Source organism: Chiloscyllium plagiosum, unplaced genomic scaffold, assembly GCF_037043375.1.
Source record: "Chiloscyllium plagiosum isolate Xiang-an unplaced genomic scaffold, Cpla_swu_hap1 HiC_scaffold_4, whole genome shotgun sequence".
In the NCBI taxonomy this organism is placed as follows: Eukaryota; Metazoa; Chordata; class Chondrichthyes; order Orectolobiformes; family Hemiscylliidae; genus Chiloscyllium; species Chiloscyllium plagiosum.
Genome location: NW_028270142.1, coordinates 39,970,599 through 39,993,512, shown reverse-complemented (window position 1 = coordinate 39,993,512; position 22,914 = coordinate 39,970,599). Strand labels below are relative to the sequence as shown.

General features: G+C 42.1%; 1 protein-coding gene across 3 annotated transcripts in view; it reads right to left on the bottom strand.

Moving 5' to 3' along the window:
• Positions 1 to 22,569, bottom strand: part of tbx20 (T-box transcription factor 20) — a 30,764-nt gene extending 8,195 nt beyond the window's left edge. The window contains exons 1-8 of one of the 3 annotated variants that reach the window (XM_043688760.2): positions 22,310 to 22,569; positions 21,678 to 21,909; positions 19,770 to 19,934; positions 18,357 to 18,465; positions 12,176 to 12,334; positions 10,576 to 10,667; positions 5,501 to 5,613; positions 4,488 to 4,719 (exon numbers count right to left, since the gene is read on the bottom strand). In XM_043688760.2, coding sequence (XP_043544695.1) covers positions 4,613 to 4,719; positions 5,501 to 5,613; positions 10,576 to 10,667; positions 12,176 to 12,334; positions 18,357 to 18,465; positions 19,770 to 19,934; positions 21,678 to 21,909; positions 22,310 to 22,472 — 1,140 coding nt within the window. In that variant the 5' untranslated portion in view covers positions 22,473 to 22,569 and the 3' untranslated portion in view covers positions 4,488 to 4,612. Of the gene's footprint in view, positions 1 to 4,487; positions 4,720 to 5,500; positions 5,614 to 10,575; positions 10,668 to 12,175; positions 12,335 to 18,356; positions 18,466 to 19,769; positions 19,935 to 21,677; positions 21,910 to 22,309 lie in introns of those variants that run through there. The other 2 variants (XM_043688759.2, XM_043688758.2) reach the window with 2 other exon arrangements.
• Positions 22,570 to 22,914: the final 345 nt, after the last annotated feature.

The window sequence follows — 22,914 nt, the reverse complement described above, 5'->3', positions numbered from 1 at the left end:
AAATGTAGAAGTTGTCTAGGTGTCTTGCCAGTGTAGGTATAGAGAGGATTTTTCCTCTTAATGGATAATCTGGAACTCGGAGTCACTCTGTTTCAGCACATTCAGGTGATGTTTTTGTTCTGAGAGGATGGGGAGTCATCGGAATTTGCTTCCTCAAAACGTGTTGGGAGTAAAGCTACTGAATATTTTTAAGACAGAGGTATATATAATTATTGTTAAGCAACGGGTAAAAAGCTATCAGTCATAGATAGAAATATGAATTTGAGGTTACAATCAAATCAATCATGAAATTTTGAATGGTGGAGCAATATGAAGGGTGAATAGCCTACTCTTTCTCCATCTCCAAATGTACTCTTCAAATTAGACAAGAAAGGGAAATATCCTAATTCACACTCAATCACTTCTGGCTTGAATGAATCCACACATAACAGCTGCTACATCAGCAAAAACACTTCCTTACCCCCACATCAGCTTTCATTCACCACAGAGAGAACCATATATTTGTAAAAGAGTGTGTAACCATGTTTTCTGATCACAGACATTTAATTTAAAAAATGAAGTTACTAATTTAATGTTTTTTTAAATTAATTCCTATGGAATGTTGAAATTTAAAATGACCAAAATCCAAATGAAAGAGCTTTCATTCTTTTAGAAGACTTTGCTAATTTCTAGAGATCAGATTGCTTTTATAAATAGCATTCCTAAAATACTTTATGAAAGGACTGTGGTTTTTTATGAGATCTGCAGCCTGATGTAGATAATCAGACAAAGCATTTTTATGTCTGAACTAATCATTGGATAGAAATTCTTCATGGTCTTTGACCTAACATAATCATTTTGCTTCATTGTACAGATTCTGTACTTATATTAATAGTGATGACTCTAATTGTCTAGGAACAATATAATGTTTATTTAAATGTAACAGCATGGAGTTGGATATACTCCTGCATTAGTGTTGTCATTTATCCATATTTCATTTCATCCAATCTATTGCCTGAGGGGTTCCAGTTAGCTGGCAATGTCTGGAGTATAATGCTTTAGCTTTGTAAGCAACATAGTGATATACAGTAAATGGTTTAATACTAGTTCACACCAACTGCAGCATGATTACAAATCATGGACTGATTAACTATTTTTAACACCTTCTAATGTTAGAACATTCAGTTTGGTTAACATTAAAATGTAACCTGCATTGAGAAACTTGTGAGTGAAGTACTGATAACACTCCTATGATGATTTTGTTTTCCAAGACCAGAAAGCAGTGTCGGACAGGTAGTTTAGTTTGGCTCTGCTTATTCAACAGCATCAGACTCAAATAGGTACTTCCACAATTCATAACTAGGTCTCAATATCTAAGTTATTTAATAGATTATTGTCATGTAATTATATCATACACGGATAAACTGTAATGCAATTAGAACTTATTTGAATATACTTGCATGTTATGATTTTCTGCTTGTAAATTCTGCTTGCAGATTTTAAGAGCTTCAGTTGTGAATTTAGATAACTCATCTTTAACTCTCATTATTCCATGCACAAAGCTAAGTTGATCAATGTTATGGATTTCAAAAGAACTGCAGTGCATTGAAACAACTGATTAATTCATGATCACATATATCATGCAGTTTACTACAGCAGTAAGTACTCAAGTTTATAAATAATACTTAAAATGGTCACCTACTTAGTACAATTCCTTGCTGTTTGGATTTCCTCCCAGTCTGTGATAGATTAGCAGATATTAGCTGCAAGTGCTTCCTCTGGCCATTACACTGAGACTCTCTGCCTTATTAATACCAGTGTAGACAAGTAGGAGGCTGGAAGAACACAGCAAGCCAGGCAGCATCACAAGGTGGAGAAGTCAACATTTCAGGTGTAACCCTGCTTCAGGATTGGGGGTGGGTGTGGGGGGTGCTGCAGATAAAGAGGATGGGGTGCAGGATGGTGAGGTGGGATAAGTAAACACAGGTAGAGGGTCCCTGGTTAGTCGATGGGAGGAGTGAATCCAGTTGGTGGCTAGAAGGAAGGATCAATGAGAGGAATGGAGGACTGGAGGGAGGGGAGGGGCTGGGAAGGGAGTCGGGTGATGGGAAGGGAAGTTATTTGAAATTGGAGAACTCAATGTTGAGTGCTCCAGGCCATAGGCTGCCCAGGTGGAAGATGAGCTTTTGTTCCTCCAATGTGCGGTCTGATTTGTTGTGGCAATGGATGAGGCTGAGGATGGTCATGTCGGAAAGGGAGAAAGGGAATTAAAATGGGCGGTGACTGGGAGGTCAGGTTGGCCCCTGCAGGCCCAACTGAGATGCTCGATGAACTGTTCCCTGAGTTTGCGCTTGGTCTCACTGATATAGAGAAGACCATACTGGATACAGTAAACTAGGCTGGAGGAGAGGCAGGTCAACCTCTGCCTCACCTGGAAGGAATATATGGGACCCTGGATGGAGGTGAGGGGGGATTATGTACTGACAGATTTTGCAACTTTTCTGGTTGCAGGAGAAGGTACCTGGGGGTTCAGGGGGATTGGTAGGGAGGGTGGCATGAACCAAGGACTGGCGAAGGGAATGGTCCTTACGGAAGGCAGAGAGGGGTGGGGAGGGGAAGATGTCCTTAGTGATGGGGTCTAGCTGGAGTTGGCAGAAGTGTTTAAGGATGATGCGTTGGATGTGGAGACTGGTAGGTGAGGACAAGAGGGACCCTGTCTTTATTGTGTTTACAGGGAGGAGGGGTTTAGAGGGTGCAGTGGAGGGCTGTTCAGATGACGGGGGGGGGGGGGGGGGGAACATGTTGTTCAAAATAGGTAGACATCTGGGATGTTTGGGAGTGGAATGTCTCCTCATCCAAGCAGATGTGGCGGAGTCAGAGGAATTGAGACAATGGGATGGAGTCTTTGCAGGATACTGGATGGGAGGAGGTGTAGTACAGGTAGTCATGAGAGTCTGTAGATTTATAGTAAATGTCTGTCTGGAGACTGCCACCGGAGATGGAAATGGAGATGTCAAGAAAGGGGAGGGAGGTGTCTGAGATGGACCAAGTGAATTTGAGGGCGGGGTAGACGTTGTGGGCGAAATCGATGAACTGCTCCAGTTGAGTCCTGGTGCAGGATACTGTGCCGAAGCAGTATTGATGTAACGGCGGAAGAGTTGGGGCTCAGTGCCTGTGTAGGGACTGAAGGGGAACTGTTTGACATAACCAACAAAAATGCAGGCATAGCTGGGGCCCATCCGGGTGCCCATGGCCACCCCCTGGAATTGCAGGAAATGGTCTTCTCTACACCGGGGAGACCAAACGTAAACTAAGGGAGCATCACCGAGCATCTTAACTGGGCCTGCAGGGGCTGACCTGACCTCCCAGTTATCGCCCATTGTAATTCCCCTTCCAACTCCCTTTCCAACATGACCATCCTTGGTCTCCTTCATTGCCACAGCGAATCAGACTGCAATTTGGAGGAACAAACATCACATCTTCTGCCTGGGCAGCCTACAGTTCTGATGACTCAACATTGGAGTTCTCCAATTTCAAATTATCTTCCTTCCCATCACCTGACTCCCTTCCCAGCCCCTCCCTTTCCTTTCCATTCCTCTCATTGACACTTCCTTCCAGCCATCAACCGGATTGATTCCTCCCATCGACCAACCAGGTCGTACCCTCTATCTGTGTTCAGTTATCCCCACCTCCCCACCCTGCCCCTTCCACCCACCCCTAGTCCTTAATAAGGGTTATACCCAAACTTAGACTTCTCCACGTCCTGATGCTGCCTGGCTTGTTATGCTCTTCCAGTCTCCTGTCTGTCTACTTTGGATGAAAGCATCTGCAGTTTTTTTGTCATTAATACTAGTAGCTAATATGATAATTCTGTCACCTTCTCAAGTACTAAAGCTGCTTCAAGAAGCTGAAGTTACGTTTTAAGTAATCAAATTAAAATTGGCCTCAATTATCACATTTACAGCAAGTTGGTGACACAATACTCTCTTAACACTAATCTCTTAAATATATTAAAAAATTATTTATATAACAGCTTTCATATATTTATACAATATATATTTAAAGAAACACCATTTAATCCTCAGGAGTCTAAAATGCTTCAATTAATTACTTTTGAACATCGATGTGACCACTGACCCTGCTCTTCCTCATAGAATGCCATGGGACATCTAACACCACCTGAATAAGTGGACAGTAACTCAGTATAACAGCTTGCCCAATAGAGAGTACTTCTGATAGTCTAGCATTCCCTAAATATGATACTAGAATATTGAATTGATTCCTAAAGTGAAGACCAAGCCATAGAAATGCTGGGAGTGCTTAGTCAAGCTAACCTGGCCACGTGTTGGTAAGGGAAATGGGATGGTTGTAATAACAGTATTCATTGACTCTCAGTTCTAGTTCTAGAAGGAATACCACTCCAGCAATTTAAAATGATGACTACTATTTTGATTAATACAATAAAGGTATTTATTTTTCAGATGGTTGCATAATAAAAACTGATCCTTGTAGAATATTTGGAGATGAATAGAATATTTATTAATAAGTTTCTGTTTAAATTTGAACAATTTTACATTAGATTAGCATTTGTGTTAATTTTCCCAGGTATTCTATGGTGATTGCTTGGGTGTTATTAAATTCGATCAAATATTGCATTGTGTATTGTGCTGAGGCTTGGACTCATCACTGACATTGGAATTAAATTGGTCCTTAGCTGTTGTAGCAAAAGCAGTTTGTAACCTGTCAACAGAGAAAAAAAATGTTCATGTGTGAAAGTGGCTGATGCATCATCATTTTATGCAGTTGGACCAATTTCACCTCCTTTGGCTACATCCATGAATTAAAGTTTCTTCCCTCTGCTTAGTTCTACATTAAATCCTAGAAGAGCACATCAGAAAAAGTCCAAGAATAAACTGGTTTGGGAATTGGAAGGATTTGGTTTAAAACACATTGGAGTAGAAATTTTCCCATTTCTAATGATGTCATTAATGTATTGAAAGCACAATAACTCTAGTGAAATCCAGAACAGGATCTTTAGTTTACAATTTTTTGAGAAATACTGCTCTCAGGAAATGCACAGACCTTTAATAATACTGTTCAGAAAGAAACCCGTATTTGGGTTCCTCACATAGCTTTTAAACTCTGTGTCATTCTCAGTCAATAGTAGTCTTACTTCTGAACAGTTCATGCATTAAAGTCCCCGCACCTGAGACTTGAGTACAACATTTGACTGTGTAGTACTATACGAATATTGCAATGCTGGAGGAACACCTCTCAAAGGTAAAAGATCTCATTGGCACTATTTTGAAGAAGATCTTGGTTACCTGAAGTCAATATATTTCCTTCAATCAACATCACAAAGACATTAGCTGGTCATTATCACATTGCTGTTTGTGAAAGCTTGCTGAGTGTAAATTTGCTGCTCCATTTCCTACATTCCAACATTGACTATACCTCAAAGCATTCTGGAATGCCCTGAGGTTGTGAAAGGTGCTATATAAATGAAGAGCTTTTGTTTTACCTCTGGTCTGTGAGGCTTGGCTCTCATCTCCCAGACCATCATCTTCTCCTCCATATGTCCGGATTGGTGAGCGAGCGTAGGTGTGTTTCTGGATTAAATTCTCCACACTTTCTCTGTGGAACAGAAGAGTTAGTGTGAATGTGTGAAACCCGGTAGATATACTGCATCAGTAGATGTCAGATAAATACCTGGCCAGTACTTTATTATCTTATTGATTTTCACTTCATGATGAGATTCTGTCACTCGTGAACTATATGAGCTAGAGAGAATTATCTTTATTTGTACTGAGGGATGCTCAATTAGCAATGTTAAGCTAAATATTCCAACCAGTTTGAACAGGATATCTGTTTATGTCCCTCAGTTTTGATTATTTATTCAATATTTTCTTTCCTATTTTCACTGCATTATATTTTGCACTAACTGTGCAATATTTTAATTTTACTTTAAATGTCACTGTCCTCTCTTCACAGTTAAAAATCACACAACACCAAGTTATAGTCCAAAAGGTTTAATTGGAAGCACACTAGCTTTCGGAGCATCTAGTGTGCTTCCAATAAACCTGTTGGACTATAACCTGGTGTTGTGTGATTTTTAACTTTGTACACCCCAGTCCAACACTGGCATCTCCAAATCATGACTATGCTCTTCACATACTTTGAACTCCCTCAGAGCTATCTACTCTCAACTGGCTGTTCCACCTTGCTTGGCTTCATTTAAAAACTTGATCAGCTTGTGTTATGAAGTTTTCAGTTAAAGTGAGGGGAAGTCAGCACCTCAGCTCTTTCTCAAATATCACAATATTCTACTTACTATTAACTTACAGATCAGTGACTAGGAAATTATAACGTCAATTTTGAAAGAGTAAACATCTGTTTTTACTAAGCCCAGTAATTAATTCATCAGCAAAAATAAATCAAAAATTCAAGACCTGAAAAACGACAGGTGAAAATATATTGTTTCCTGTTTGAAAGCTTGTAACGGCAATTCATGGGGTCATTGAAGGCAGCAGATGAGGCAATTCAGCTCTGCCTTCCTGTGATAGGGTTGTGTCCTCTCTTTCAAATATTAATGCTATTCCCTTCTAAAAGCCTACTGAATATGCTTTGCCACCTTTTCAAGTGAAACATTTCAAATCACAATTCAAAATGTTTTCTCACCTGCTTGTTGGTGTTATTTTGTCAAATGCCAATTCACTCTGAAGTCCAACTTTGATTGTCTCCAAATTCAATTAAGTTAACATTTGAGTGTTGAAAAAATCTCTTTGGGGTGAGTTTACATTTGTGGATTTGTATTTGCAGATACATTTTTTTTGTTCCAAAAGCACACAATCTGGAGGCAGTCAGTCCACGTGACATTTCACAAATTCCTACTTTGAAAATAGAACCAGTCTGACTCACGGGTTGGGATGCAGACAGACTCTAACTTCACACCTTTAATGCATAGTCTGAGCTGAGATGTCACCTTTTTATATATATAAAACCTTAACGTTATCTTAATGACAAACCTAACGTGTGACTTGAAAGAAGTTCTGGGAATCACTCGAAACCTGCATGCCCATTCTAAATGAATAAAGACTTAACAGCAATCCATGTCTCTTCAATACTTCGCTTAAGTTGTATGACACTTTGATCTTTTATTATAAATTCTGTGTCATGTGATCCCGCTCCACTAACAACCTGACGAAGGAGTAGCGCTCTGAAAGCTAGTGCCTCCAAATAAACCTGTTGGACTACAACCTGGTATTGTGCGACTTTTAACTTTGTCCACCCCAGTCCAACACCGGCTCCTCCACAACATCCCTTTTTTTTCAGTTTTAAGATCTTATTCTGAAAAAGACACCACTGTTTCATTTTTACCACATCTCCATGCAGTAGATCCAAATATTCCAAAACCCCACAGTGTGGAGAACAGGAATCACCATTTGGTTTTCCACGTTATACGTTCTGACCAAAGACCTCAATGTTTAAAACTGACTCAGAAAAAGAATCCCTTTGGAAGCATAACACGTGAAACAGAGACACAAACATCGTCAAACGTCAAACCTCGATCCCCAGGTCGAGAAGTGGAATTTTCAGGAGAAGTCAGCTGTCCTTTTGACAATGATTTCTTTCACATGCCCATATTCGCCTTGTTTTAAACACAAGAACAGCGCAAACATGCCGTATTCACATCGAAATTATTCCTCATTCACACTCGAGTTATTTGGTGTTGGCACAGACAGGTCAGTGACTGTCTCGGGAGAATGTTGTGTAAATATTTTCAGAAAGCTACACACTTAGCCCCGATTTCGCATCGACCGCACCAATAATTCAATGCTCGGATACGGTCAATCCAGTGAGGGTTTAACCCAATTGAATTATTCCCATGATAGAGAAATCGGTATAACTAGAGTCTAATTGAAACGTAAAGTGGCCATAGTCCTACCAGACCATAGGGCCACTGTCTTCTCAGAGAGGGAGAAGACCCGGTGGTGGTTTAACTTGAGGGTCATCATGCCTCAGGCAAGGGGAGAGGTTGAGAAGCAGAGAGCAGAGTTCTTCAGGGTAACTTCAGCCAGTGCAGGAATTAAACTCGCGCTGTTAGCGTTACAGTGCATGACAAACCAACTAAGCGATACCCCCGCCACACACTCACAGTCTCTAATTACAGTGCCCTACAACCCATGAACTCAGATTAGTGCCGTTAAAATATTCCGTGTCTGTTTTGCCAAGTGCCGTTTGTGTTATCTATCTGATTGCTTTGCTGAAACGAAAACAAGATGCGAGAAATCTGACAGGGGAGTTTTCCAGCGGGACATGTCCAGAGTTAGTGTAACCCAGTCCTAATATTACATTTTCTGACAAGATCTGCGCTCGTTGTCCTGCCTTTGTTCAGGTCATGAAGGCTGTTTTTGATGGCAGTGAGCTGCCGACTCTCGGGTAAAGTGCAGTTGCTGTCAACTTACAACCTGAATGTGTTTTATCATCGGGGGACTAGCTCTGCGGCGGCATTCAATCAGTAAACGGGAGAATCGAATTATTCGGCTGTTTGTCCCAGTAACTGCCTGTAAACTAATCACATCTCTAGCCGACTCGGAGGACTCATCGATCAGATCCAATCCTGCCCCTCAACAGTCTGCAGACAAATGAGCCTTTTACACACTGGCTGTCAGTTACAAAGCTCAACTCCCAGTCCCTTCGCTTAAATAAAACACTCAAGAGATTTATCAGGAGGTGGGGGTGAGTATAGATTTTAAGATCTTCCCCTTCCCCGGTTCTGTGAGCAGCTCAGAATGAGCAATAAGCATATTGCCACCCATCAGTGTATGTGAAGGGGACCGTGTACCCAGGGCTAGGTAGCAGACACACAAAGTGTACACAGTACACAGTTTATACACTGTATACACAGTATAGGCACTGTATACACAGTATAGACACAATATGCACACAGTATAGACACAGGCACAGTGTACACACATTACAGACACTGCATACTGTATAGACACAAGCACAGTGTACAGATATATACACAGTACAGGCACAGGCGCACTGTACATACATGCACTGTATAAACGTCAACTACTGTATATGGAACAATCTGATCGCAAACTTTTTTTAAATGGAATATTTTTTGGTGACAAAAATCTCACGAATTTTTTTGACAGGCGACGTTCAATAACAGGGAGTAGCTTTGATGGGGTTAGTAAAGTAGTTTCTCCTTCACATTCTACCTCTCCGACCCGGGCTGGAAACTCAAGTCATTGCAGTCCCATAATAAAATCGATCGGGAGCTCCAATTGTGATGCTGCTTCGAGTATTCCACGTTTCTTTTAGACTTCCCAACTATCAAACACTGAGTGCCCGGAGAGGGCAGAAAAGCCCAAAGGATTTAAGGAGTGGGAGCGAAAGGTGGGTGTTTGGAAGGAGTCGTCTCTTTCTTAGAAACAACCCTCGGTTCTTTCTATGAAGTGTATAAAGGACAGCGAGATGGGAGCAGTCCGATGTATGTCCCTGCCATGGAGTCAAACCGAATTCCAAATGGAACATGTCCAAAATAAATTCCCAATTTTTCCCAACTTCACCTTTCTTGTTAATTCTCTCAGCCAAAGAGACGCTATGTGTTTCCAAAATAAATTCCCAATTTTTCCCAACTTCACCTTTCTTGTTAATTCTCTCAGCCAAAGAGACGCTATGTGTTTTAAAACGCCATGCAGTTATTTGCATACAGAAACGGTCATGATTGTGCAGTCCTTTCATGTTTTGTCGCTTGTGTTTACTAAACGCTGTGGATGATTGTTTTGTCAGGATCACAAGCCGGCAGCTGCCGCTGCCTGACTCATTGCAAGCAAGCTACAGTACGCCCCATAAGGACAGTAAATGGGCTTAAAGGATAGATCAGCCTCTGAGGGACTGAACAGCTTCTTCCTGATTTTGAAGTTCAATCCCTTCTTGCAAAAGCATGGACAGAGCTTTCTCTGACCGGAGGGAACATTATGTACGACGTGCAGTCGGCAGTGTGTGTGACACCAGGTATGGGCTGAACTTACTTTCGACAATGTAATGATGTGCGATAAAGGCATTGCTTCAGTCATACAGCAGCTAAGCTGTAGACGCTGCCAGGCTGTATGTATACACCAGGCAAATTCTGGTGAATTCAAGGCTCTCGCACTGACTTTAGTTCCCCTGCTTTAATCATTATCTGAGCACAACCATCCAGAAAGCAGAGTTTCCACAGCCTTTTCTGCGGGTGTACGCCTGTACAGTTGTTTTCATCAATCTGATCTTGTTGGTGTGAAACCTGCTCCCACTCTCAGAATTCTCACTGAGCTGTAAGTGCCTAGCAGCTATCTCCCTCTGCCCAGGGTATCCAGCACTTTCTCTCCTTTTTCAGTTTACACTCCACGGGCGGCTTCCGATTTGGCCACAGCTGACCTCAGCGTGTCGGGGTTAAACCAGAGATGAGCAAGCGGACATTCACAAGAGTAAAATATGCACGAAAAGTTAACTGAGAATAAGCCCGAGTTATTCGGGTTTGTAATGTAAACACCCGCGCTACTCGCATTGTAATCGGATGGAACTAAGAAAAACGAGCCTTACTCCTGAAAACAGTACCTCTCCATGTCAGTCAGGCGGGAGGAATCCCGGAATCCTTTAGCGAAAGGATTACTGTCGATTTTTAATTTGGTGATCTGCAGAGAAAAGCATTATCAATCAAAGCGCTGTCTCTGGATTCACCAGATTTCTGAAAATAGACAGAAACCTGTAGAGGAGAAAGTGGGTACTGCAGATGCTGGAGATCAGAGTCGAGAGTGTGGTGCTGGAAAAGCACAGCAGGTCAGGCAGCATCCGAGGAGCAGGAGAATTTGACATTTCAGGAGTCGATAAAAGGCTTTACCCGAAACGTCAATTTTCCGGCTCCTCGGATACTGCCTGACCTGCTGTGCTTTTCCAGCACCGCACTCTCGACTCTGACCTCCAGCATCAGCAGTACCCACTTCTTCCCTACAAACTTGTAGAGCCCAGGACTTGGCGAATGTGTGGGCTTGGGGTCATAACGATTCTGTTACTGGGTTAATATTCTCATCAAGAGAGTTTGTTGCTCTGAATTGAGATCCTTTTTAAGGGATTTGAAACGCTGGCCTCAGGAAATCTGACAAATAAACCAACAGTTTAGAGGGCTGTCGGTGATTTATGCCTTTCTGAGAGGAGCAAACCCCTACTCCATCTCACAGAGCCCGGGAGAGTGCGGGACTCCCCGTGGTCAAGGCGGCTGTGGGCTCTGGTATTGGAGGCTGCTTCCCAGAGCGTCCTGAGTAACCAGAGGTGGTCTCTATACATTGGGAGACCCCGACGTCCGGTGGAAGGGACTCCCTGGGGATATGGGAGTCGCGGGTTCCTGGTGACGGTGTGAAGGGCAGAGGGCCTGGGGTCTCAGGGTCCCGGGGACTCCCGCGAAATTCAGGAGAAAAAACATCCCACAGAGAATCGCGGATGCTGGAAGTCTGAAACGAAACCAGAAGTTGCCAGAGAAACTCAGCATCGGTGGAGAGAAACCAGGATCAATGTTTCGGGCTCAATGAGCCTGATTCTGAGTTTCTCCCGCGTTTGGTTAGATTAGATTCCCTACAGTGAGGCAAGAGGCCCCTTCGGCCCAACCAGTAACCCTCTGACTAATACAGAGAACACTATGGGCAATTTAGCTTGGACTGGGAGGAAACCCACGCAGAGAATGTGCAAACTCCACACAGACAGTCGCCCGAGGCTGGAATTGAACCTGGGTCCCTGGTGCTGTGAGGGAGCAGTGTTAACCACTGAGCCACTGTGCCGCCGCTGGTTCACGAAATTCCGAAGGTACCTGCGGGCTGAGCCAAGCCAAACTGACAGGAGGCACGATAGGAAATAAAAGACTGCCTCAACATTCACACCCCCGTAAAAAAAAAGCAATGAAATAGAATGACACATTCTGAACAGCTCCATAACTGAAGAAACGGATGAACCACTGAAAGCGAGGACCACTTAAACTGGAATTCATTTTACATTTAGATAAGATGCCGCTTATAAGAACAGTATCTTGTAGGAAAGGTCTTTAGTGAGCCACTGTTACCCTGTCAGTCTCTGGCGGTTTACACAGCAATCGGATTATTGAGGTTTCTTTACAAATTAAACCCGGTTACCGGGAAAATAAGCAGGAACTCACCAGCTGGTTCTGGTAAGCGGTGACTGCTGTAAAAACCGTCTCTGGGAAAATGAAGGTGCGGAATTCTTCGGATTTGAGGTTGACCAGAGAAGCGGTGTGATCTTTCTTTTTAATGATGTGAACTCGGGGCTGGTATTTATGCATGGAGTTTAGAATGATCTGCGGAATGAATTCATCACAATTACGGCCGAGCGCCGAGATTCAGAATATGCAAAATTAAATAGACATTCACTGGATCCAGCCTCTGAACACAGTCTTTCCCAATCGGAAAAATATACATTCACATCCAAACTCAGGTCAACGTAAAGTATAACTTGCATACCGGAAGGCGTGGGAATTCTCGAGAACTCTAATGATGGAAATCCAGAAAAAAATCCCGATATGCGCGGTTTCAACAATTAGAATTGCATGTTTCCAACAGCACTAATTTAATTGACCGAAACAAATAGCAGCTCCTCTGTTTCGTCCTCTACTAGGCAATGTGCGAAATTTTATTCAGTGCTTTGTCATTAAAATCAATTTATTGCCATTCATTGGAAGAAAATAATTCATTGGAGAATTACAGTTAACAATAATGCTATATAATTACCCGTGTATAAGATTTCTATGTTCCACACTAAAGCCTTACAATAATACAACTATATTCCACACAGGAAACTGTCTAAAAATATCTCTATTCCACAGTCTAACCTATTTATAAAATTCCTACATTCCACAATATAACCTGTTTATACCATCGTTATATTGGACACTGTAAACTGTCTATAGCTCCTCTATATTCCACACTGTAAACGGTCTATAAGACCCTTTATTCCAAACTATAACCTGTCTATAACACACTATTTTCCACACTATAACCTGTTAATAAGAATCCTATATTCAACACTATAAACTGTCCATAACACCTCCAAATTCCACATTGTAAACTGCCTATAGCACTCTATATTCACACTGTAACCTGTCTATAACACCCCTATATTACACACAACTTGTCTATACCAGATCTATATTCCATGCCGAAACCTATCTAAAAGACTCTATATTCTGCACTAAAAAATCTTTAAAACCATATTCTACACTATAAATTGTTTACAATATACCTTTATTATAAACTGTAAACCGTCTGTAACAGCTCTATGTTCCACACTGTGACCTGTCTATGACATCACTATATTATAAACTTAAACTGCCTGTAACAGCTCTATCTCCCACACTGTAATCTCTCTTACAGCACTATATTCCACACTATGACCTATCTGTAACACCTTTTATACCACAGTGTGACTTGTCTTTAACACCCCTATATTCCACACTGTGACCTCTCTCTAACACCTTTTTATGCCAAACAGTGACCTGTCTATAACTCCCCTATATTCCACACTGTGACCTGCCTCTAATACCTCTAATGGTATATAGTGTTAATATACAATTAACACTATAACCTGTCTATAACCCACCTTTATTCTGCACTGTAACCTATCTGTAACCCTAACTCTGTAAACTGTCTATAACACTGTTATATTCCACACTGTTACCCAACTATAACACCATTATATTCCACAATCTAACTTGTCTATAACTACTGAAAATTCCATGTTGTATTTTATATTCTACACTGTAACATGTCCAAAACAGTCCTATATTGTATACTGGAACATATGTCACAGTTACTTGTTTATAAAACCTCTATTTTCCACACTGTAAGCTCTGTATAGCACCTCTAAGTTCCACATTGGAACCTATCTTTATATCTTCATATTCCATTCTATAATCTGTCTATAACACCCTACACTCCATGTTCTAAACAAACTGTAACATTCCTATACTCCACACTGTAATCTGTCTATACATCATTATATCCCATAATGTAATCCATCTTATAAGGATGGTACTAAAATGTGTGATTGAAGCATGGAAGGCTAGGTCTCCTTCTTTTGAAATAGAAGGCTAAGCTGATGGCTAAATAGTGATCTTTAAAAATAATAAGTTTTGTATAGAGAGAATATTTCCATTTGTAAGGATGAACAGAACCAAAAGGCATCAGTGTAAGGTAGTCAACAAGAAATCCTACAGGGAATTCTGAAAAAAAGAATGCTTTCACCCAAAAAAATGGTGAAAATGTGATTCTCACTGCTATCCAATATGGTTGAAGTGAAGAGTATAGATACTTTTTAGGGCCAACTAGACAATCGTACAAAGGAGAAGGGAATAGAAGATTATAATTGCATTTTCAAATGAGGGAATATTGTAAGAGGCTCATGTAGAATATAAACACTAGTATCAGCTGTTTCTATGCTGTACTGGATTTTCTGTGTAAATTCTATCTATTACACTCCTAAACTTCACACACAGAAACTTGTAGCAGCACATATTAACTCACCTTTAATGTACCCTGACTGGACTCCTCATGCAGTAGTAATGTCTTTAACCTGTCTATAATGTACTAGTACTCCACACACAATAACTTGACAGTAACACACCCATATTCTATGCATAGTAACCTGCCTGTAAAACACTTGTACTCCACATGGAAGCATAGAACGGTTACACACAAAAAGAGAATATATGACATGTCAAGCCTATTTCTACTGTCTAGAAGACAAACTCAGCTAATTACACTCTTCTGTCCTTGATTTTGCAGTTCTGTTCAGATACTTATCCATTTTACTTTTAAAAGTTACTATTAAATCTGCTTCCACCACTTTGTCAAACAGTGAATTCCAGACCCTAATCTTTAGCTGCATAAATAAATGTAGGTCCTCCTTTCACTTTTGGTTCTGTTGTCAATCATCTTAAATTGCTTTTCTATGTTTCTGAACTCTTCTATTAATGGAAATATTTTCTTTCTATCTAATCTATCTAGATCCCTCATGATATTGAAAAAATAATCCCTGTTCAACCTTCACTTCTTTAAGGAGAACAACGCCATCATTGTCTATCCACATAACTTAAGTCTCAGATTTGTAGGACTATACACATTAAATATTCTTGCACACTCTCGAAAACCTTCACACCTTTCCTAACTTGTGATTCCCTGTCTGAGACAAAGTTAGTGCTTAGTACTTCAGTTGAGGCCAAACTAGTATCTTCTAAACGTCCATTATAGACATTTTGCTTCTACTTAAAAAGCCCCTGGATGCTCTTCACTTTTCAGATCTTTTTCAACCTACCCTACTAAATTCATGATTTGTGCACATAAATCCCCATGTGTGTGTGTTTCTTTTAGAATTGGATCCTCTAGTTTATATTGTCTCTCCTCATTTTCCTATCAAAGTACATCTCATTACACTTCTTTTGCATTAAATTTAATCTGTCACCTGCCCATTCTGCCATCCTCTTGAAATCTATGACTATTTTCTTTGCGCTTCATAATGCTTTCAAATTTTGTGACATTGGTAAATATTTTGACATCATGCCCTGTACATTCAAGTGAGGTCATTGATTTATATCCAGAAAGCAGATGGTCCAAATACTAGCCGCTGGAAAATCTCACTGTGAGCCTTCATCTATTGTGAGAAATAACCATTTACCACTAACCTGCTTCCTGTCATTCAGCCAATTTTGTATCCATGCTTCCTTGCCCCTTAATTTTGTGGGCATCGACTTTGCTGGCAAGCTAATTATACATCATTTTATCAAAAGTCTTTGGAAATTAATGTACAGTACAGCACAACAACTCTCTACTCTTATCAAATCTTTCTGTTACCTCATCAAAACTCAATCAAGTTAGCTAAACACAACCTCCTTTAACAAATCAGGATTGGTTTTCCTTAATTAATTCACATTTCTCTAAGTCACTGTTAATTTTGTACAGGATTATCATTTACAAATGCATTCAAATTATCAGGGTTAAATTAGTTCACTGGTAGTTGCTGGATTAATCCTTAGAACCTTTGTGAACAAGTTTGCAATGTGCAATTCTCTGTGTGCTTGGCACTATTGCATACCTTCGAGGAGAAAGTGAGGACTGCAGATGCTGGAGATCAGAGCTGAATATGTGTTGCTGGAAAAGCGCAGCAGGTCAGGCAGCATCCAAGGAGCAGGAGAATCCTTGGATGCTGCCTGACTTGCAATATTTCCCCAACATTAATTTAATGTTGGGGAAATTACTGTGTTGGGGTACAGTTGTGTTACAGGCAGTTAGTCTGTGCAGGGTACAGATTTGCTGTAGACAGGTTACTGTTTGTTACATATAGGTGTGTATGTAACAATATTTCCCCAACATTAATTTAATTGTAGTCCACAGATCACAGTAACCTGTCTATAACACTGTATATGACACATATCCTGCTGGAAACACATCAGTACTCCACAAACAATAACATGTCTAGACCAAACATTCCAAAAAAAACTGTCATCTGTCACAGAGCATTACAAACACACATTAATTGATCTAGAACACACTTGTGCCCCCACACAGTAACCTTTCTATAACACACATGTACACCCACACAGCAACTGTCTGCAATACACCTATACAACCCACACAGTAATCTGTCTATAACACACCTATAGTCCACCAACAGTAACCTGTCTATAACACACCTGTACCCCACAAACAGTAACTGGCCTGTAACACACCTATACCCTACACACAGTAACTTGTCTTTAACACACCTGAACCACACACACAATAATCTATCTATAACATGCCTGTACCCCACACAATATAACCTATCTTCAAAACACCTATACATCACACAGTAACTGGTCTATAACATATCAGTTGCCCAACATAGTAACCTATCTGTATAATACTTATGCCTCATACATAATAATCTACATTTTATACACCTGCACCCCACATACAATAACCTGTTTGTCACACACTTGTACCCCACACGCAATAACCTATGCTTAACACACCTAGACATCATACATGGTAACCTGCGTATAACACACCTGCACCCCACACAACCTGTCCATAACACACCTATATGTAACAAACAGTAACCTGTCTACAGCAAATCTGTACCCTGCACAGACTAACTGCCTGTAACACAACTGTACCCCAACACAGTAATTTGTCTATAATCTGCCTGTAAATCCCCCAACATACATACAATAACCTGTCCAGAATACATCTGTGACCTGCACTCAACAAACTGTCTATATCACACCTGTACCCCATACACAGTAACCTGTTTTCAAAACACCTGTACTCTGCATACATTAACCTGTCTACAACACACTCGTAACTCACAAACAGAAACCTGACGACAACACATCTGTACCCTGCTCACAGTAGCCTGTTTATAACACACTTGTATCCAGCACACAGTAACCTGTCTATAATACACCTGTACCTTGCACACAGTAGCCTGTCTATTCGGCTGTATCATCCTGGACCCTCACAGATTTTAACTGATCTGTAACGCATGTGACCACGCACAGAAACCAGTCTACTCAGTAACCTGAAGGAATCTCGCAGCTGAACTCCTTATGGAAACTAGTATGATCACCCACAACATGAGACCATTTGGCCTGTTCGTACCCACGTCAACTCTCCACAAGAGCCTGTCGACGCAATTCTCCCTGATTGTCTTTTCTCCACCTTCGGTAGTATCATGACCTACTCACCACCCACCTCCTCCGACCCCAACACACCTGTGTGATAATATTCGTTTGCACAATGTCCAGTATATAACACAATTGCCATTCTACATGAGTGACCAAGGTAGGGAGATTTAGCCAATATTCAAATAATTTCAATTAGAATTAACTCAAAAGTTAAACGGATATTAACACAAAAATTGTGAGAATTCACGACTGAATGATATCTTGGTGCAGAGTCACTACTGGGTATAAATCTCAACTGTCTTTGGTCATCTCAGAATTTGCAAATGTAACTAATTCTCGGCGGGTGAGTGAATTTTGTTCATTGCTGGGTTGGAGGTGGGAGACAGATAGCTGGCGATCTAAGAAAGGGGCAGGTTGAAGAGTTCCTGAATTCTGAATATTCCCCGGGTCTCACCGCTAAGTTTGGGCCTATTTGACATTCCTCGCCCCCGCAATTTCAAGGAAGGAATGAGGGACAAGTTGGAGATCAAAGTTCCCCGCACGTCAGGTGTTGTTTCGGACGGAAGATTCCCAAACAATTCCATTTTCAGAACGAGAATGTTTTCCCCAAATCGGGTCCGTTAACACGAGAGAATCACATAAAGAGCAGTGACAGACTCACGTGACCATGTTGGTCCAGTTCATTGTTGGTGAGCTTCACTTTCTCAAAGGAGACCATTTGTTTGAGAAGCTGTTCCCCGGTGAATGGACAGTCAGGGTGCACATATAATCTGCAAAGCAGAAGGGCAGGGATTACATAAACTGGATTAGTATTTCCTGCAAAACAGAGGTGAATGGGACGATTTGATTGAGGAACCGAAAGGGGTGATTGGATCCAGCTTTCCACTGAATTAGGGAAGCCAGGACTAGGAGTTCCCAGTCTAAACATTACGGTCAGACCTTTCAGTCCTTCTGCACTAAAAGAGTGAGAGCAGTTTGGACTCTACCTCCCTAAACAAGAGTGACGTTTGATCAAATTAGAACATTAAATCCCCGATGAAGGAGTGGCACAGTGGCTCACTGGTTAGTGCCTCAAAACGCTAGACACCCGGGTTCAATTCCAGTCTCGGGAGAACTGTGTGCAGTTTACCTGGGTTTCCTCCCACAGTCCAAAGTGATGCAAACTAGATGGATTAACGATGGGAAATGCAGGGTTACGGGGTGAGATGCTTGTAGGAGGGTCGGTGTGGACTCGATGGGCAGAATGGTGTTCTTTCACAATGTAGGGGTTGAGTGAGATTGTTTTCGTTGTTATCCGAAGGGTGTGCAGTAAAGACGGTTCCAGATCACCCAGGATCCTATTGAATAAGATAGACCGGAAGGCTGAATGGACCGTGCTTAGAGAGAGAGAGAGAGCCCGGAAACCTATGGGAAAACAGCCCAGCGTTGGGGGTTTCAACAAACCTGCTGTCTGTAAGAGTCTTTTTTTTAACTCAAACCCCAAGATCAAACAAAGACTTTAAGAGTTTATTAGCTGTGGTGTAAGATTTGACAAGGATCAGTATCCAGTCCAGGCCCCCCCGTTTCTTCCAGGCTCGCTGGTCATACAATTTGTTTAATATTAAAAAAGCAAAACACTGACATCGTCAGTGGGCGTGTGATCTGGATATTGATTGACATCGCGGCTGTGTATTTACGGGGGGATTTTTAACAGCAGTAACAAAAACAGAAATTGCTGGAAACCTCAGCAGTCTGCTGCCAAACCTGCTGAGCTTTTCCAGCAATTTCTGTTTGTTTCTGATTTACAGCATCTTCGCTTTTTTTATTTAACCTCCGTGGATTTGGTGCTGAAGTTGTAAGTGTGTGTGTGATTTTTGTGTGTTATTGAACAGTGGAAGTCGCTGGCTCAGAACCTCTGTGGAGGGACATTTCAACTGAAATTGCAGTTTATGGCTCAAACATCTGGCTACTTAGAGCAGAGCGATTTACGGGGCCTGGGACTGGGTCAAGACTGAGAACTTCCGCGAGCGTGTAAAAATATAGAAATGTCCCGGATTCCAGTCTCAATCCTGATGAATAAACCCGATGGTCAGACCTTGCGGGGAGCGGCGGGTCTGCTTTCCCAGCAACCAGCCAGGAGGAGCGATGATAGGCGTAACGATATCTTTTATTGTCCACTGACACAATGTCCATCAGCACAATGTACTTGGCTTCAGGATCCACCCCAGACAGCGAGACTCGGATAGTGGGGAACATTCTCCTGAAACAGGACAAACACAGAGAAGATATGCTGAAACTCGACCATTCCGCTTCACAAACTGATCCTCGCTTCCACCCCCCACACACACACACCAAATCAGAATCTCCGCCAGTCAGACAGCTCAGAGACATCTAATATGTCACTTCATTCGTGTTCAGCTCCAAAAGTAGCCAAAGTGGCTAGCGCTGCTGCCTCACATCGCCAGGGACTCAAGTTCGATTCCAGCCTCTGGCCACTGTGTGGGGTTTGCACATTCTCTCCGCGTCTGCTAAATTGCCCATAATGTTAGGTGCATTAGTCAGAGGGAAATGGGTCTAGGTGGCTTACTATTCAGAGGGCCAGCGTGGACTTGTTGGGCCGAAAGGCTTGATTTCCACACAGTAAGGTATCTAAACTAACTCTCCGACCCACCACACACTGTCTCCCGCTAAATATATTCCGCTGTCAACTGGATTTAGGAATAGGAGTCTGTATTTGACCAGTTAATAATTTAGGGAGTTGTACAGGTCAAAGCGAATGTGCGACTGTTGTGTTTCATGGTTGCTTTTCGGGCTCGTCTTCAGATTTCCACTTTATTTCTACTGGAAGCAGACCATTCGGCCCACGAATCTGTGTCGGCCTCTTGAAAGATCAATTAGTCCCCCTTCTGTCAGCTCTTTCTAACTCTGCTCCCCTTGCCCCTCCTACCACCCCCTCCCCCACTCTTCCCACCACCACCACCCCCCCTCCCCCACCACCACCACCTCCACCTCTACTGTTTATCCAATTCTCTTTCGGAAGTTATTAAATGGGTTCCAGTCGCACTTCAGGTGGCGCATTCCAGATCACAGCAAAGATTTCAGATTTCCAGCGTACTCTGCACTTAGAGAGTATTAAAACTGACCGTAGTTCACCTGCATTATAGAAGCATTTAGGAACAAAATAGGACGCACTATACATACCACTGCATAGCACGGTAACAACATAATTATTCTGTTACGATTGCCCGATAATAGGAGCGTGACGTCTAGAAAGGTTTGGACAATTTATAAATAATGATTACAGCAATAAGAATTTCACTTAACACAACTGTGTTCGAGTAAGCACAGCGATTCCTACACAGAAAATAATAACAATTTGCACCAACCCATTATCTTTGGATAATGTCTACATTATTTTGACTTCACATGTGTTTTCTGCTCGTTATTAACGACAAGGTATTTTTATCTGTCACCGGTTCTGGTGTAACATAGCATGGTGAAAACAGGAACACTTAAACAACCGCCACAGCATTGAATTCGGCCGCTTCCACATTTACTCTGGTTCTGACAATTTCGTGAGGGCAGAACAGTCGGCAGAAAAACTTTTAAGGTTACATCCGTTCCTCCACTAACGGATCACCGCAAAACAAAACGCACCTCATCTCGTTTACGGTCAATGATTCATTTGGGATCGGTGAGATTAAGAATAACTCGGTGTTGGTTAACCTTTCGTTGAAAACGGCAAGTCACCGGGTGATGAAATGGATAAACGGCGGCACTAACCAAGAATTACAGTCTCCAATTCCTTTCACACCAGCAATTATTGAAGAATCTGCAGGCTCGTGTTCTGTCAAACTAATTCAGTGCCAAATCTCGATCTATGATTTGATCTCCATTGTAGAAAGCGATTATTTACATACTTCAGATTGAAATTTAAATTCACAGTTTCACCACGATAGGCAATTGTTTTGCTGTCTGAGGTAAAAAAAAACAATTTCCTCACCTGCCCGATTTAGTGATGATCATCTCAGTACCCAATTCATGAAATTTGTCCCATAACTCTTTGGTTTCCAGGCTACAGCTGATCTTGGCCATTTCGGCGCTGGGGACGGTCGGAGTGGTGGGGATCAGAGGCTCGGTACAGACTGGGGATGCACTGCCGCTGTAATCACCGAGTTCGAGGCTGCTCAGGTCACCCAAAGGCTGAGAGCAAGAGGATTTCTCCACAAACTGCTCTGTTTCGGAGGGAGAGAAAAGCGCGAGGACACATTTCATCAAATGGACGACCTTTCAAACATCGTGGCCGGATTGCTGAATTAATCTGCTAATTAAACTCAAGACTTCAGGAGATTTAAACCAAGCGAGAAAATAAGTCGCTTCAAACTAGCAAGTCCTTTGGACAAACTTTATGGCGTGCAATATATTTCCTTTAATTTCGTTCGAATTTCGCATTCGGAACAAGCATTGGTTAAAACACATTTTAGAAGCAATACTTTCCTTCAAATTGATTAACTCTCTTCAAAGGATTGGCTAGTATTCGTCAACAAAAAATGTTCCCAAAGACGTTTTATTATGCAATTATGCAAACAATCAGTAGTGACATTTCTGCCAGCTAAAGGTGCCAGTTCCACTTACCGAGGGGTTTAATGGTGTTTTCCTGGATTTCCTTCTCTTTGGAGTTTCCAGTTGAAATGAGGGCAGCGATGGAGAATGCATTGGCCCGGGATGAGAGCTGTGGTTTGGGAGTGCTGTACTCCATGGTCGATGCTGGGGCCAGGACACCTCCTGCTGGGTTCATCCCGGAGGGGTCTACACTCGCACCGGGAGCAATTTGCTCCTTTCTGCTTCTCGCGATCGCCACTCGACTGTTTCTGAATCGCCTCCCGCACCGCCAATTAATTTGGAGCCTCCCGCAGTCCGTACACCGCGCCTGGGTGGGAGAAGCCAATCAGCAGGTTCTGACGTCATAGGCGCCGGCTTGCCGTGGAGCGTGGGCATTATACGCCTGCGCAATGCCGTCCGGTCGATGGTCCGCGACAGAAGTGCGCACGTGCAGCTAACAGCTTACATTTCCAGCCGGCGGAAATTCCAGCAATGCGCAGGCGCTCTAGGGATGTAGCTGCTTGAGCGGATGTCAATGTTGGTGTGATGGGCAGCAGGCTCCCTGTCTGGAATTAATCCATAGCAAGATACAGACCATTGCATCCTGCTGTGTGCAGAAGTCCAGCAACCTATTTGTA